The sequence below is a fragment of the Biomphalaria glabrata genome, chromosome 1 (assembly GCF_947242115.1).
Source record: "Biomphalaria glabrata chromosome 1, xgBioGlab47.1, whole genome shotgun sequence".
Lineage (NCBI taxonomy): Eukaryota > Metazoa > Mollusca > Gastropoda > Planorbidae > Biomphalaria > Biomphalaria glabrata.
This window is the reverse complement of record NC_074711.1, coordinates 15,274,694-15,287,901: the sequence shown is the minus strand read 5'-3', so window position 1 is coordinate 15,287,901 and position 13,208 is coordinate 15,274,694. Positions and strand designations below refer to the sequence as shown.

Here is a 13,208-nt window from a genome sequence, read left to right as displayed (position 1 = left end):
GATTTTATTTCCCAAGTAGGTGTGTGTTGTGTAGTTGGCATGACTACAGATTTTATTTCCCAAGTAGGTGTGTGTTGTGTAGTTGGCATGACTACAGATTTTATTTCCCAAGTAGGTGTGTGTTGTGTAGTTGGCATGACTACAGATTTTATTTCCCAAGTAGGTGTGTGTTGTGTAGTTGGCATGACTACAGATTTTATTTCCCAAGTAGGTGTGTGTTGTGTAGTTTGCATAACTACATATTTTATTTCTCAAGTAGGTGTGTGTTGTGTAGTTGGCATGACTACAGATTTTATTTCCCAAGTAGGTGTGTGTTGTGTAGTTGGCATGACTACAGATTTTATTTCCCAAGTAGGTGTGTGTTGTGTAGTTGGCATGACTACAGATTTTATTTCCCAAGTAGGTGTGTTGTGTAGTTGGCATGACTACAGATTTTATTTCCCAAGTAGGTGTGTGTTGTGTAGTTGGCATGACTACAGATTTTATTTCCCAAGTAGGTGTGTGTTGTGTAGTTGGCATGACTACAGATTTTATTTCCCAAGTAGGTGTGTGTTGTGTAGTTGGCATGACTACAGATTTTATTCTCATTCAATGAAAGTTTTTGTAACCTTCCTTCCTCCCCCTTTTGTTTTCTTTTTGCATATAAATTATTTTTCTAACTTCTATTATTATATATAAATTATTGTTCTAACTTCTATTATTATATATAAATTATTTTTTTAACTTCTATTATTATAAATTAATTATAGTTCTAACTTCTATTATTATATATAAATTATTGTTCTAACTTCTATTATTATATATAAATTATTTTTCTAACTTCTATTATTATAGGGACAACTGTCACTTGAAAAGTGTACTTTTTAAAAAAAAAAAAAAAAAAAGCATGATAACATGAAGTGAGCTGTTCAAATTTGTAAAAAACAAACAGCCTTACAGTACCTTATATATATGGACACAAATACATAGATTGCAAAAGCATTTTTAAAAATTGAAAGGCCAAAAGAAAAAAGATTATTAGATGGTTGCCAAAGCTGAAAAAAAAAAAGCTGTATTTTGATAGATGTGAAATGATAGCAGCATTAGATGCATACATCTAGATAAAACAAAAGTATATAGGCTGTAAGGTATAAGTACATGTTCTAAAGATCAAGCTCTACTAAAACAAAGTGTAATAGGTGTAACACTACAGGTTCACTCAAATGTACAATACTAACTAGCATCTATCTATACAAACGTGGAAGTTAGAAATAATAATAATAATAGGAACAGAATGTTAATTAAATACACCCAAAAAAAATGAAAAGGTTTTAAAATAAAGCAATGAAAAAGGTTTCTATGAAACAAGAGGTCAGTTTCTATGTCCCTGAAAGAGCTATTAATAAATAAAAAATACATATGTACCAATAAATATATAGTGACCAAATGACAACTAAAAAAAAAAAAGGCATTACTTTCCAAGTTGGATCTGAAAGAGGGGAGAAAGGGTCAGAGTCTACACTTACAAAATCATCTATTGCTTCTTTTATGGCAGAAATGCTGAGTACAAACACCAAGGGAATAACAGTGGCTACTGGCTCCAGAGATGAGATGGCTGGAATCAACTAGTTTGGTAATACAACACAACAAGACATGTCAATGAGTGTAAACACAGCAAAGAAAGCAACACACAATTTCCTAAGTTGTCAACTCATCAGTCACTGTTCTCATTAACCCAGAAGGCAGGAAATGGCAAAAAAATAATTAATTTTCTAACAGAAACATAATGTTTTGTCAATCAATTAGAAATCTCTAGCTTTTCTAAACTTTCCCACCTTCTGAGATTCTAAGGAGAACCACAAGCAAATCATTTGTATCTTTTAAAAGCTTGTAAGAAATGAACAAGCCAACAGCAATATGAAAAGCTTTGAATTTTAAAAAAAGGTTCTGAGTTATAAATTATAGCATTATGAATTATTTCTAACATCTTTCATTGAAATGGTTCGATGTAAAGATTTTATTAATGAATATGGAAAGATAGAAATGCTGATTTCATACATCTGAAATACCTTCCAAAACCAGCTTTACAGAGTGGAGTAGACAGCTCTTAAATCTTTATAGTTCATTAGTGTGACTGTCCCATTTCTTTTTTTTTTTTTCAATAATGTAATAACACCAGAGAACAAAAAGAAATATAACTGATTATATTAAGATGATTATTAAAGACATTTCCCTCAAATCTTTTTTTCACTTAAACATTCCAACACTCACACACACATGCACACACATACAGAAAAGCTAGAAATATAAACCTATGTGTTTCATATAATTCTTATTCACATTATTTGATGATACCAAACTAATCCTAAAATTGGATAAAGAGATCATTGAATTGAAACCAATCATAAACAACATTTTTGTTTTACTTCCTACAATGTGCAGACGTGACCTAATTTTTCTTACTTAAAATTACAGAACTAAAAAGTTTCAACAAATTTGAACTTCAACAAAAAAAAAATAATAATAAAATTAAAAAAAAAGACTACAGATACTTTGCACAACATAACAACAATACAGGAATTCTATTTTTTCAAATATTTGTCGTAATCTGGAGCTCTCTTGTGTACAGATCAACAACAACAAAACTTGTGTTCATAGAATAAATATAGAAAACTTCCATTTATGTTGTGCATGTTTTGGGTTCAATGCTTACACTAGGGGTGTCATCAAGTGAGTAATAGCAACTTGTGTTCTAAATAATATTGCACTAAAAATTCATGGTGAAGGACTATTTGCTTCTTTTGTTCTTCTGTACAAACATCACACATCATAGAGACATCAAAAATAGAGACATCAAAGTCAAATATTTCTTTTATGCATGTTTTAAGAAGCATTTTTTATGTTAAAAAAATATGAGTCAGGAAAATGATTCACTTAAACTTCTAATATAAAGGTTTTAAAGAGAAAACAAGAGAGAGACAGAAAGAAAGATAGAGAGCTACACATTCATTTATATATATGTATAGTATTATATGCATTTACATTGGTCTAAACCCTGATTATTGATAGCACTTTAGTCTTTTGATTCCCAAATGATGATTAGTGACCAGAATAAAAGGACTATTAACTGTTGGCCCCAACTGACTTGGGTGAGGAAAGGGCCATTATTCAATTCATAGGTATAGCAGAACAGATAATTATGTTTTTATGATCAGATGAAAATAGAGAAAAAGTTCTGTGCTACCAAAGTCTGAGTGCAGTGGGTGGTGCAAGGAAGGTACACTCAAACCAGAGGTGGACAGGTACAAGATATACTTAAGAAGGACAACATTCAAACAGGTGACAGACAGACATCAGTCATGTATTTACATAGTGAAGTCAAGAGAAGACAACAAGACTGAGGGAATAAGGAAACAGAGTTAGGGTTGCTGTTTGTTTTTCATTTAACAGATTACTGGCTGTTTTGTTATGTTGTGAACACCTAATTTGCTTTACTATTTAAGTAATTTATTTCTGTTTAAACTTCCAGCAAGTTTGAATTCTTGCTTCATATGCAATAATATATCATATAACATAAAATGAGAAAAACAAAACAGAAATGAAAACAATAATATAATAATACTTTTAATATAATTCATATTTATAACTGTCATTAAAATTATTTTTTAAAAAGCCAGCAATATGTATTAAAATGTTTTACATTAAAAATAGATAACCAATTCATTCATAGTATAATGAACAACTAAGTAATGTTGAAACGAATAATGAATAACTAAGTAATGTGGAGACTTATAATGAGTAACTAAGTTATGTGGAGACCATCTCAGAATGTATAAGGACTAGATCTCACCTGTAGAACCAGAAGCCCCAAGAAGTAGGCATTGGCCAACCTCTGGAACTGTTCAAACAGATTCTTGGGCAGGAATGTAATAATGTTGTACTTGGAAGTGGAAATGTAATTGTTCTGTACAAGAGAAAGACAAAAAGAAAACAAGGTCATAACTTAGCACATCCTGTGCATTCCTCAGTTTGCAACCTTTCAACACTGTTCCAAACAAAGTGAGAGGAAGTCATTAGTACTATCTGAATTCTTCTACTGGTAATGAGATGTATGTTTACTTTTAGCTGGTGAACATAGACATCAGTACAAACAGGATATTATATCAGTTCAGAATTCCCAGAATCCACTCATACACATGGTAAAGGTTATCATTTGAGAATTGTTTTTATTCAGGCTAAACAATACACAATCATTGATCAAGCAAACAGGTGAAAAGTACAGTTTTAGTACTTTTTTTCTCTAGGTTTTATATATATATATATATATATATATATATATATATATATATATATATATATATATATATATATATATATATATATATATATATATATATATATATATATATATATACATATAATATATATACACACACACTTATATGTCCTTGTATGTATTGCTAGATGTTAGTCTAAATATACGAATAAAGAATCCACTAAAATAGATTGATATAATGAGCTTACTGCATAGCCAAACTGTGCATTGTACTCTGGGTCATTGACTTTGATGATACGCTCAATCTCTGCAAAAAGAAGAAAAGAAAAAAAAAGAGATTAAGTTTTGGATTTTTTAAAATAAAAATTAACTTAGTGCTAAAAAAAATGTGGAAATTGGAAAACATCTGTAATTTAAAGTAATGAAAAGAAGATGACTGTAATGGATGGAAGACAACTGTATTGGAATGTAATGAATGGAAGACAAATGTAATGTAATATAATTGTAATGTAATGAAATGAAGGGAAGATAACTAATAATTTGTAATAAATAGTAGATAATTGTTGTGTAAAGTAACAAAGAAAAAAGGTTACAAGATAGTATATTTCTGGCACAGACTGAAATTCCATCCCTTAGCTTTACTTAACTTGTACAAAGTTAGTAGTACAGAGTTAGCTGCCCACAAGGATTGTTTTGTGATATATGTCAGTGCCTAGTGAATTCTAATTGATAACTTGTAAATTGAGAACATAAACTGTGGGAAGACAGTAATTGAAGACAGAGTGAAGAGCTTGGGGTGTTGACTTTTCATTATTTGGTAGACACTGTGTTGTGTTTATGATAGAGCAGCTTAACCTTCCCACCGAATTCTATCCCTCAAACCCCCCCCCCCATTCTATCACTCATAATTAGTGTCATTTTATAGGCAGTTTATAAACAAGGAAAAAAAGGGGGAGAAAAAAGGCTGCATTAAAACAATGATCAGTACTATTGACAAAACAAAACAAAAGGTGCAAGAGGTTTATTCTTTAGTTTTTCAATGGCCTGTCCATTAGTTTTAGCAACAAAGTTCTTCCACATCTTATTTAATGCATTGCATTTTTTTTTCTTTCTTTTTTATTAATACAATACTAGAACACTAGCCCAAATATTTCTGCTCAGTATGGATGTGTGTCTCTGTCTTAAATACTAGACTTCTAATTCATTTCATTAAAATATTTTTGAATATATCCTAAATATTTCAAAGACATTGTAAAGAAAATTAAAATTAAATAAAAAAAAAAAGAATCAGTCCCTCAGAAAATAATTTAAACATGTGTTGAGTTGACAATTAGCTGCAAGAGGATTAAAGCCAAAGACATTTCCTTCTCTGTGTGAGTTGTTCACCCTTGAATTCAGACCTCTAAAACCAATTGGGACCATGAATATGGCCAGGTAGCAAACAGACCTCAAAGATAAGACAAATCAATGAGACAAATTAAGAACTGGGTTGGGAAAAAAACTTAAATAGTCTTTGATAATCAAATCCTCAAAGAAATGTAATATCAAAGTATACAACTGAAATACGATGTAACACTGTCCTCACAGAGTAAGATGTAACACTGTCCTCACAGAGTAAGATGTAACACTGTCCTCACAGAGTAAGATGTAACACTGTCCTCACAGAGTAAGATGTAAAACTGTCCTCACAGAGTAAGATGTAACACTGTCCTCACAGAGTAAGATGTAACACTGTCCTCACAGAGTAAGATGTAACACTGTCCTCACAGAGTAAGATGTAAAACTGTCCTCACAGAGTAAGATGTAACAAGACAACAATACCACTGGTGTACACCCACACACAGACACCATTCGAACAGTTTTGTCTGCTTAGTGCCAAGTCTTTAAAGTGCATAAAGTTGCACAGCTACAAATGCTGCTCTAAATACTTATAGAATAAAATAGTTGGCGTCTAGAGCAAGTTATTGCTGTTGTGAAGAGGGTGAATACTAGGACTAATACTGTTTATGGGGCATTAGATCTCTATCTCCCATAAAATATTTAGATTATATGCAAATTCAGTTTATATATAGCATCTAGGCAGATATTTTATGATTAAAAAGTTAGAAATAAAGTTTCTGAAAAAAATCTGAAAAAGTAGTGCAGTGTGAGTTTAATTAAGATTTGATTTTCTGCTGTTTATTCCATGTAAGATGAAGAAGTATCAAGAGCTCAAGACATTTTGTAGCGTACATAGCCATAAGTTAAACATAATGATAGCACATATATATGTATTTCAAGTACTTTCATGTTAACAAGTTATGTGGGTAATGATACTATTAACTATCATTTTGATTAATTTGCGCATTCTTCTTCTACTAACTCAATTTTAATTCTCATGATATTAGGTAAACAGCAGATGGAATATTTGTGTTAGGACCAGATGCCAGACTGGCCTCATCAATTAACATACCGTGGGGTAGAAATCACATTCCCCATAGCTGAAATAAATTACAATCACCTGCCCACGCCACCTCTGCATCCCCTTCTCATTCCGAGTCAGCAGCGAGGTTCAGTAGAACATGATTGTTAAATCAGCGAGGTTCAGTAGAACATGATTGTTAAATCAGCGAGGTTCAGTAGAACATGATTGTTAAATCAGCGAGGTTCAGTAGAACATGATTGTTAAATCAGCGAGGTTCAGTAGAACATGATTGTTAAATCAGCGAGGTTCAGTAGAACATGATTGTTAAATCAGCGAGGTTCAGTAGAACATGATTGTTAAATCAGCGAGGTTCAGTAGAACATGATTGTTAAATCAGCGAGGTTCAGTAGAACATGATTGTTAAATCAGCGAGGTTCAGTAGAACATGATTGTTAAATCAGCGAGGTTCAGTAGAACATGATTGTTAAATCAGCGAGGTTCAGTAGAACATGATTGTTAAATCAGCGAGGTTCAGTAGAACATGATTGTTAAATCAGCGAGGTTCAGTAGAACATGATTGTTAAATCAGCGAGGTTCAGTAGAACATGATTGTTAAATCAGCGAGGTTCAGTAGAACATGATTGTTAAATCAGCGAGGTTCAGTAGAACATGATTGTTCTATCTCGAATAATAGTTTTAAAAAAGCAATGCTTTTACTTTTCAGTACAAAATAAACAGCCGCCTGCTCAGTACAAAATAAACAGCCGCCTGCTCAGTACAAAATAAACAGCCGCCTGCTCAGTACAAAATAAACAGCCGCCTGCTCAGTACAAAATAAACAGCCGCCTGCTCAGTACAAAATAAACAGCCGCCTGCTCAGTATTTTACCCATGAATATCCAGGTGTCCAACTCAATACTGGACTCAGCATGGACAGGTCGTATAACAAGATGGTCAGGACATGGTCAGGACATGCACAGATTAGACTGCAGGGCGGGGAGGGGGAAATCAAGTCCAAGACCAGAAGGTCTAGCAGAGAATAAAAATACAACGTTGATGAGACGGGGCAGTAGTGGATGTGAGGAGAGTGGACACTGGTCAGCTCAAGATGCCTCACAGTGCACAAGTCTAGGTCAAAGAAAAATTTAAAAAAAATAACGCCTATGTGGGTAATGTTTCCGAAGAAGACTCTACACTTGCTATGAACACGTCGACAATCCTCGTGTAATTTTTCAATAACATCAATAGTTCTTTTAGAAAACAAAACAACAACATTTGATATAGATATGTGAGAAGGTCAGAGTCAGCTTTACATCGATAATATGGAATCTAAATTTCTAAGCGTAATTATATGGCCTTGGGTGAGAGAGATGTATCTTAAAGATAAATATTAAACATCTGATGTGTTTGGCGCCTGGTAACATTGGATCACTGGCAGCACAGAGCAGTCGTAACAAATAGACCAATGATATTTACTGAGGAATAACAAGCATTTGAAGAATGGGGGGGGGGGGGGTTCAGTGAGAGGAGAAATCAATAGAGGATCGCTGTGACCTGCCTCCATTACGTACCACTGCGTGTAGTGTCAAATAGTCATCAAAGAGGACAGTGTAAGAGGTGAACACCTCCTGTGACCTAGATAGCAGAGCACGGAGGTATCGGCAAATCTCTTGATGCCAACCTTTAGATAATAGGAGTAGGTTTATCATGTGTAAAGAGTAAAGTTGCAGAGTTATTCTCAAGAATGGCTATCAAGAATAACTGTCCAGATTCCAGAAAAAAAGCCGCAGAACTCTTCTCAAGGCTAGAAGGTGAAGGTCATTAACATGGCTTCTACATAGCTCTCTCATTGAATGCAGGCTTCATGACGACAGCAATGAAAAGACGTAGACACTCAGAAACATGAATGGACATTTATTTACACAACAATGTCACAACGAGACTCAATACATATATCAGTGTCACGAGGGGCTCTAAGGTGATATTCTTCCTTGTCTTTGATGAAGTACAAACAAATGTCTGTTTTTAATTATGTTGCCTATGAAATCATTACAAACATGTTTCCTTGCAATGATTCTAATATGTTAAGCACTCTGGTGATCTGATTTATGGAAACAATACTTACTCTCATACCACTGAAGAGTTGAACTTTGAAGGGGATGGGGTGGCAGGGGGTGAACAAGATACTACAATAGCTAGAGATCACCCTCAAAATTGTCTAGAATCCAGATAGCTTGTTAATAGAAAATAAAATAATAAAGCTCTTTTTTAATTTGTGTTTGTGCATGACGAGATGGTCGTTCATGTTTTAGACATAATGCATTCAACTGTCACCAGTCTCAATGGCCACGGTACGACGTGTGACCTTGGACGTGATAGAACCCTTCAAACACGTTCTATACCATAGAACCAAACCATGTCAATCTGAGACGAAGAATACCAAAGATAAAGATTGGCATCCTGTAGACTATACCACTGTCCCAGTATAGTGGATGTCCACTTGACTGCAGAAAAGACTGTCAGGCAAAAATAAAGGGGGTGGGGGTGGGGGGAAGGGTAACTCAAGACAGTAGGCATTCTAAGCATGTCCAGTTGTGCTAGTGGCACTATACCACTGTTCCAGTATAGTGGATGTCCACCACTGCAGAAAAGACTGTCAGGCAAAAAAAAAAAGGGGGGGGGGGAGAGGGTAACTCAAGACAGTAAGCATTCTAAGCAGGTCCAGTTGTGCTAGTGGCAGGGGTGTAGGGGAGGTAACACAGTAAACATCTTACCATCTTTGGTTTTGTTTAAAAAAGGCAAGTGGTACTCTCTTCCAAACAGCCTCCTAGTTCCCATGGTTACTCCGAAAGAAGAAAACTATCCCAACATGGCCAGACAAGTCTCTAGACACACCGGGCAGACACTGGTAGCCTCCTATCGCCACATCTGTGTGTCACGCTGACATTACACTCTCGAATTCAACAACAGTTCCAGCAGCCATGTCACCTTGACTCCAAAGATTAGGCTTCAGGTTGAGTTGGACAATGCTGAACATTCAAGATTTCTCTGTCTATATATCCTTCGTCCTGAACACGTGAAATACAAAACGCCATAAACCCTCTGAGCTTATTCACCCCCCCCCCCAGGGTACTTTGCAGAATTTATACATATCGTAGAATGTAGGCAGGAAACATAGCCCTGTACAGATAGGCTACCTTTCTATGTTTTGAGCGCTGGGCTTGTCACAAGCAGAGATAACGGTACTGCTTGTGTCAATATATCCCCCCCCCCCATATCTCCACCAACGCCCCGCCCACAAAGGTTGCTCTTAAAGTAATCGTCAGGTTTTAAACTAACTGGGATCTTGACCTCCTCTATTTCAACATTTTTTGGCTCAACTAAAAGTTAAGTTTCCTGCTACACAAGAATGACTACACGTGAGCGACAAAAAAATGACAAAAATTAGAATATGGGGGGGGGGGGGGACGGTAATCTACAACTATTCGGTTTGACCCCTGCCCGATGTGACTTGGATTATAAATAAACATGTTCTAACTAGCCACACTGGCTACTTGAGATGTCTAGAAATTTGTAACCAATTAACTTGTGTGAGAACAAAAAAATAATTATTGCTATGAAAATACTTTTTCTGTTTGTACAAGACTTGGACTTATCAAGTACTTCGATAATTAGCCAACAGGATGGCTGCCTGGTCGTGCGGTTTGCGCGCTGGACTGTCGTTCAGATTTATCGATGGTCCAGGGTTCAAACCCTGCCCGCTCCCATCCCCCGTCGTCCTGCGGGAGGTTTGGACTAGGAAGTAATTATCTTCAACTCTGAAGGAACATCCGAAACATGTAAAACATTTTACATTATAGGCAACAGGGTCCTAAAACTGTATACATGTGATTGTATTGTAGCAGTGAATGTTAATGTATTCGCGAAATAAGGTCAGAGTGCATCGAATATGTTATGAACTACTCAACAGGTAGAGCATTAGTTCCCAGCACGCGACAAGGCGTCTTCAACCAGGGCAAAGCGCTGTGTGACACACCTGTCTTTCACTGCAGTACAAATAGTAGGCTATTGAAAATACACAGCCAGGAGGCTGGCAGGCAATACATCAGACTGTTTGACAAGTGATCAATTACTATTTCAGCTTTCATTTCAGACCTCCAGATCTAGATGTGTATATACATGCATATTTATATATATGCTGGAGCATGGGCGTAGCCAGGATTTTTTTTGGGAGTGGTGGTGGTAGTCTGCCCCCCCCCCTCACCGGCTATATATATATATATATATATATATATATATATATATATATATATATATGTATATATATATATATATGTATGTATGTATGTGTATATATATATATATATATAAATATATGTATATGTGTGTGTGTGTGTGTACACACAGTTAAGGAAAGAAACCTGCCCAATGGATAACGACACTACATACGAGTGGGCGTGGTAAATCAAGCGCGAAAATGCACGCAGAGGTACTTCTGCAATCAATGGCTATTTTTAACTCCGGGAGCCAGAACGTAAACATTACAGGACATTACATTTGCATTTATCGCAAGCCGAAACTCAAGCAAGGGCTCAATGGTAACATGGAACAGGTTAGAGAATCTAAGAGTGAGAGATGAGCACACCAACTCTGCACACAGTTTGGTTCGAACACGGTTTAAAGTTATTCACGTGCATTTATTTGGAACATTTCTACAAGCCTGCTGGTGAATGCGCTTTGGACTACATGTTTTGGCGGATGTTCCTAGCCCAAACCTCCCGCAGGACGGTGGGGATGGCCAGCAAGCAGGGTTCGACCTCACGACCATGGAGACAACAGTCCGAATGGCATAGCACATGACCAGGAAGCCATCACTGTAACATGCGCATAGTCTGTAACGTTTATTAGAAACAAAAGCTGCGAGTTGAAAATGAAGACGTTTATATTGCACGGCTTTGGCATCTCGCAATGATAAAGATCTAAATCATTAGCAATGCACTACCAATGGCTGGGAATAAAGTGTAGCATCTCAGTACGACTCTCGCCCATTGTTCGTGTGTGTCTATTCCCCCGTTGAACTATCATATCGTCTCTTGATCTATTCTACTACACGGCCACGCATCGAATGATTGAGCCAACTCCAACTGGAGTTATTTATAGCCAAAGTAAAACAAATAGTAAGTAAACTCCCGTGCATGAGAGTGACCTTACAAACTGCTGTGGTGTCTATTGTTATGACATGATTAGGAATTAGTTATTTGTTTCGGGAATAAGGGGAAAGTTTGACTTAGCGACAAGTGACGTGACAGATCTTTAAAAAACAAGAACGCTCTAAGTGACGCTAAAAGAAGACGCTTCGTGTAGAGCAGTACAATAGATATACGGATTTACGGACATAGCTGACATCGGACGATTCCCTTCGTGATTATTAAATATATTTGTAGAACAACATCAGCGTCGACTACATATTTCGATTGTTTCGGCCTTTCGCCGGTGTTACTGAAGTAGTTTGAGTTCAGTATTACTTCCAGTCAGACGTAGATCTACACTAGTTATATTTCAAAGAATCAACACCGCGCGGAAGCCTTAACACTATATGCGGTAATTCCGATAAAAGAACGCCGATACGATACTTCGGTAATTGCGTCTGGGCCCTGGCCCGTGATAGTGTCCCACAGGCTAGTGAAGTAAACGCACACTATATGAAGATATCAACATGTGGCGGGCTGAAAGATCCAAAGTCCAAGTCTATTTTAAATATAAATTTTAAAAAAAGAAAGAAACTACACTACAAAAATAATGTCTTCTTCTAAATATAGGTAGATCCAATATCCGTTATTTCGACAGGATGAGATCCTTTAACAAAGCTTTAAAACGAACATTTGAATGTCTTACTAGTCTCACGTTTACACTATAGATCTACACTTTTGAATACTAAATGAAGTCCTAAGAAAATGTACACCAATGTGTATAACAACAAAACAGCATGGAATGATCCGTCGAATCTGTAAACAAGAACATTGTGTGTACAACTTGATCTAAGGAATCAAAATAATCCAAGTCCCACGGAGCGCAACAAGTGGAGAAAGAGGCTCGTGCAGGGGAGAGCACCACCGCCAACACACCGGTCTGTTTACATCCTTCACCGGTGGCACAGCCGTGTGTACCAATCAAGACAGGATCCCCCATTTTAACGTTTCTGGGTCAAGCGAACCAGACGACAGAAACTTTCCAGGTGGGGCTGGGGGTAGGCCATGAAAAGGAAAAAAAAGGGAGCTGAGGAGGTAGTTTCGAAAGAATTCCCAAATTTAAATATAAAGAAACCAAAAACCTCTTCTAATCAACAATAGAGAACAAGGACACCTGTCTTGCGCGCACGACGCTCTAGCTCAGGGTAAACACGAGTCCTAGTTAATGAGTGGCGGTATTAGGGCGGAAAGTAGTAGATCTATGTACTATAACAAAAGGTGAACACGAGTCCACAGATTTCCACCAAGGAAAGATTGGCCTATCAAGAAAGACGGAAAAAATAAAAGACAAGAAAGAAGGG

The 13,208-nt window shown here is 36.2% G+C and overlaps 1 protein-coding gene across 12 annotated transcripts in view; it reads right to left on the bottom strand.

Annotated features, from left to right (window-relative positions):
* The window catches only part of LOC106073093 (phospholipid-transporting ATPase ID-like), a 94,748-nt gene that overhangs the window by 21,619 nt on the left and 59,921 nt on the right, over positions 1-13,208 (bottom strand). For 5 of the 12 annotated variants that reach the window (XM_056024385.1, XM_056024406.1, XM_056024398.1 and 2 more), the window contains 3 exons: positions 4,504-4,562; positions 3,830-3,943; positions 1,506-1,604 (listed from right to left, as the gene is read on the bottom strand). In XM_056024385.1, the coding sequence (XP_055880360.1) occupies positions 1,506-1,604; positions 3,830-3,943; positions 4,504-4,562 (272 nt within the window). Of the gene's footprint in view, positions 1-1,505; positions 1,605-3,829; positions 3,944-4,503; positions 4,563-9,432; positions 9,727-12,450; positions 12,768-13,208 lie in introns of those variants that run through there. The other 7 variants (XM_056024334.1, XM_056024412.1, XM_056024351.1 and 4 more) reach the window with 6 other exon arrangements.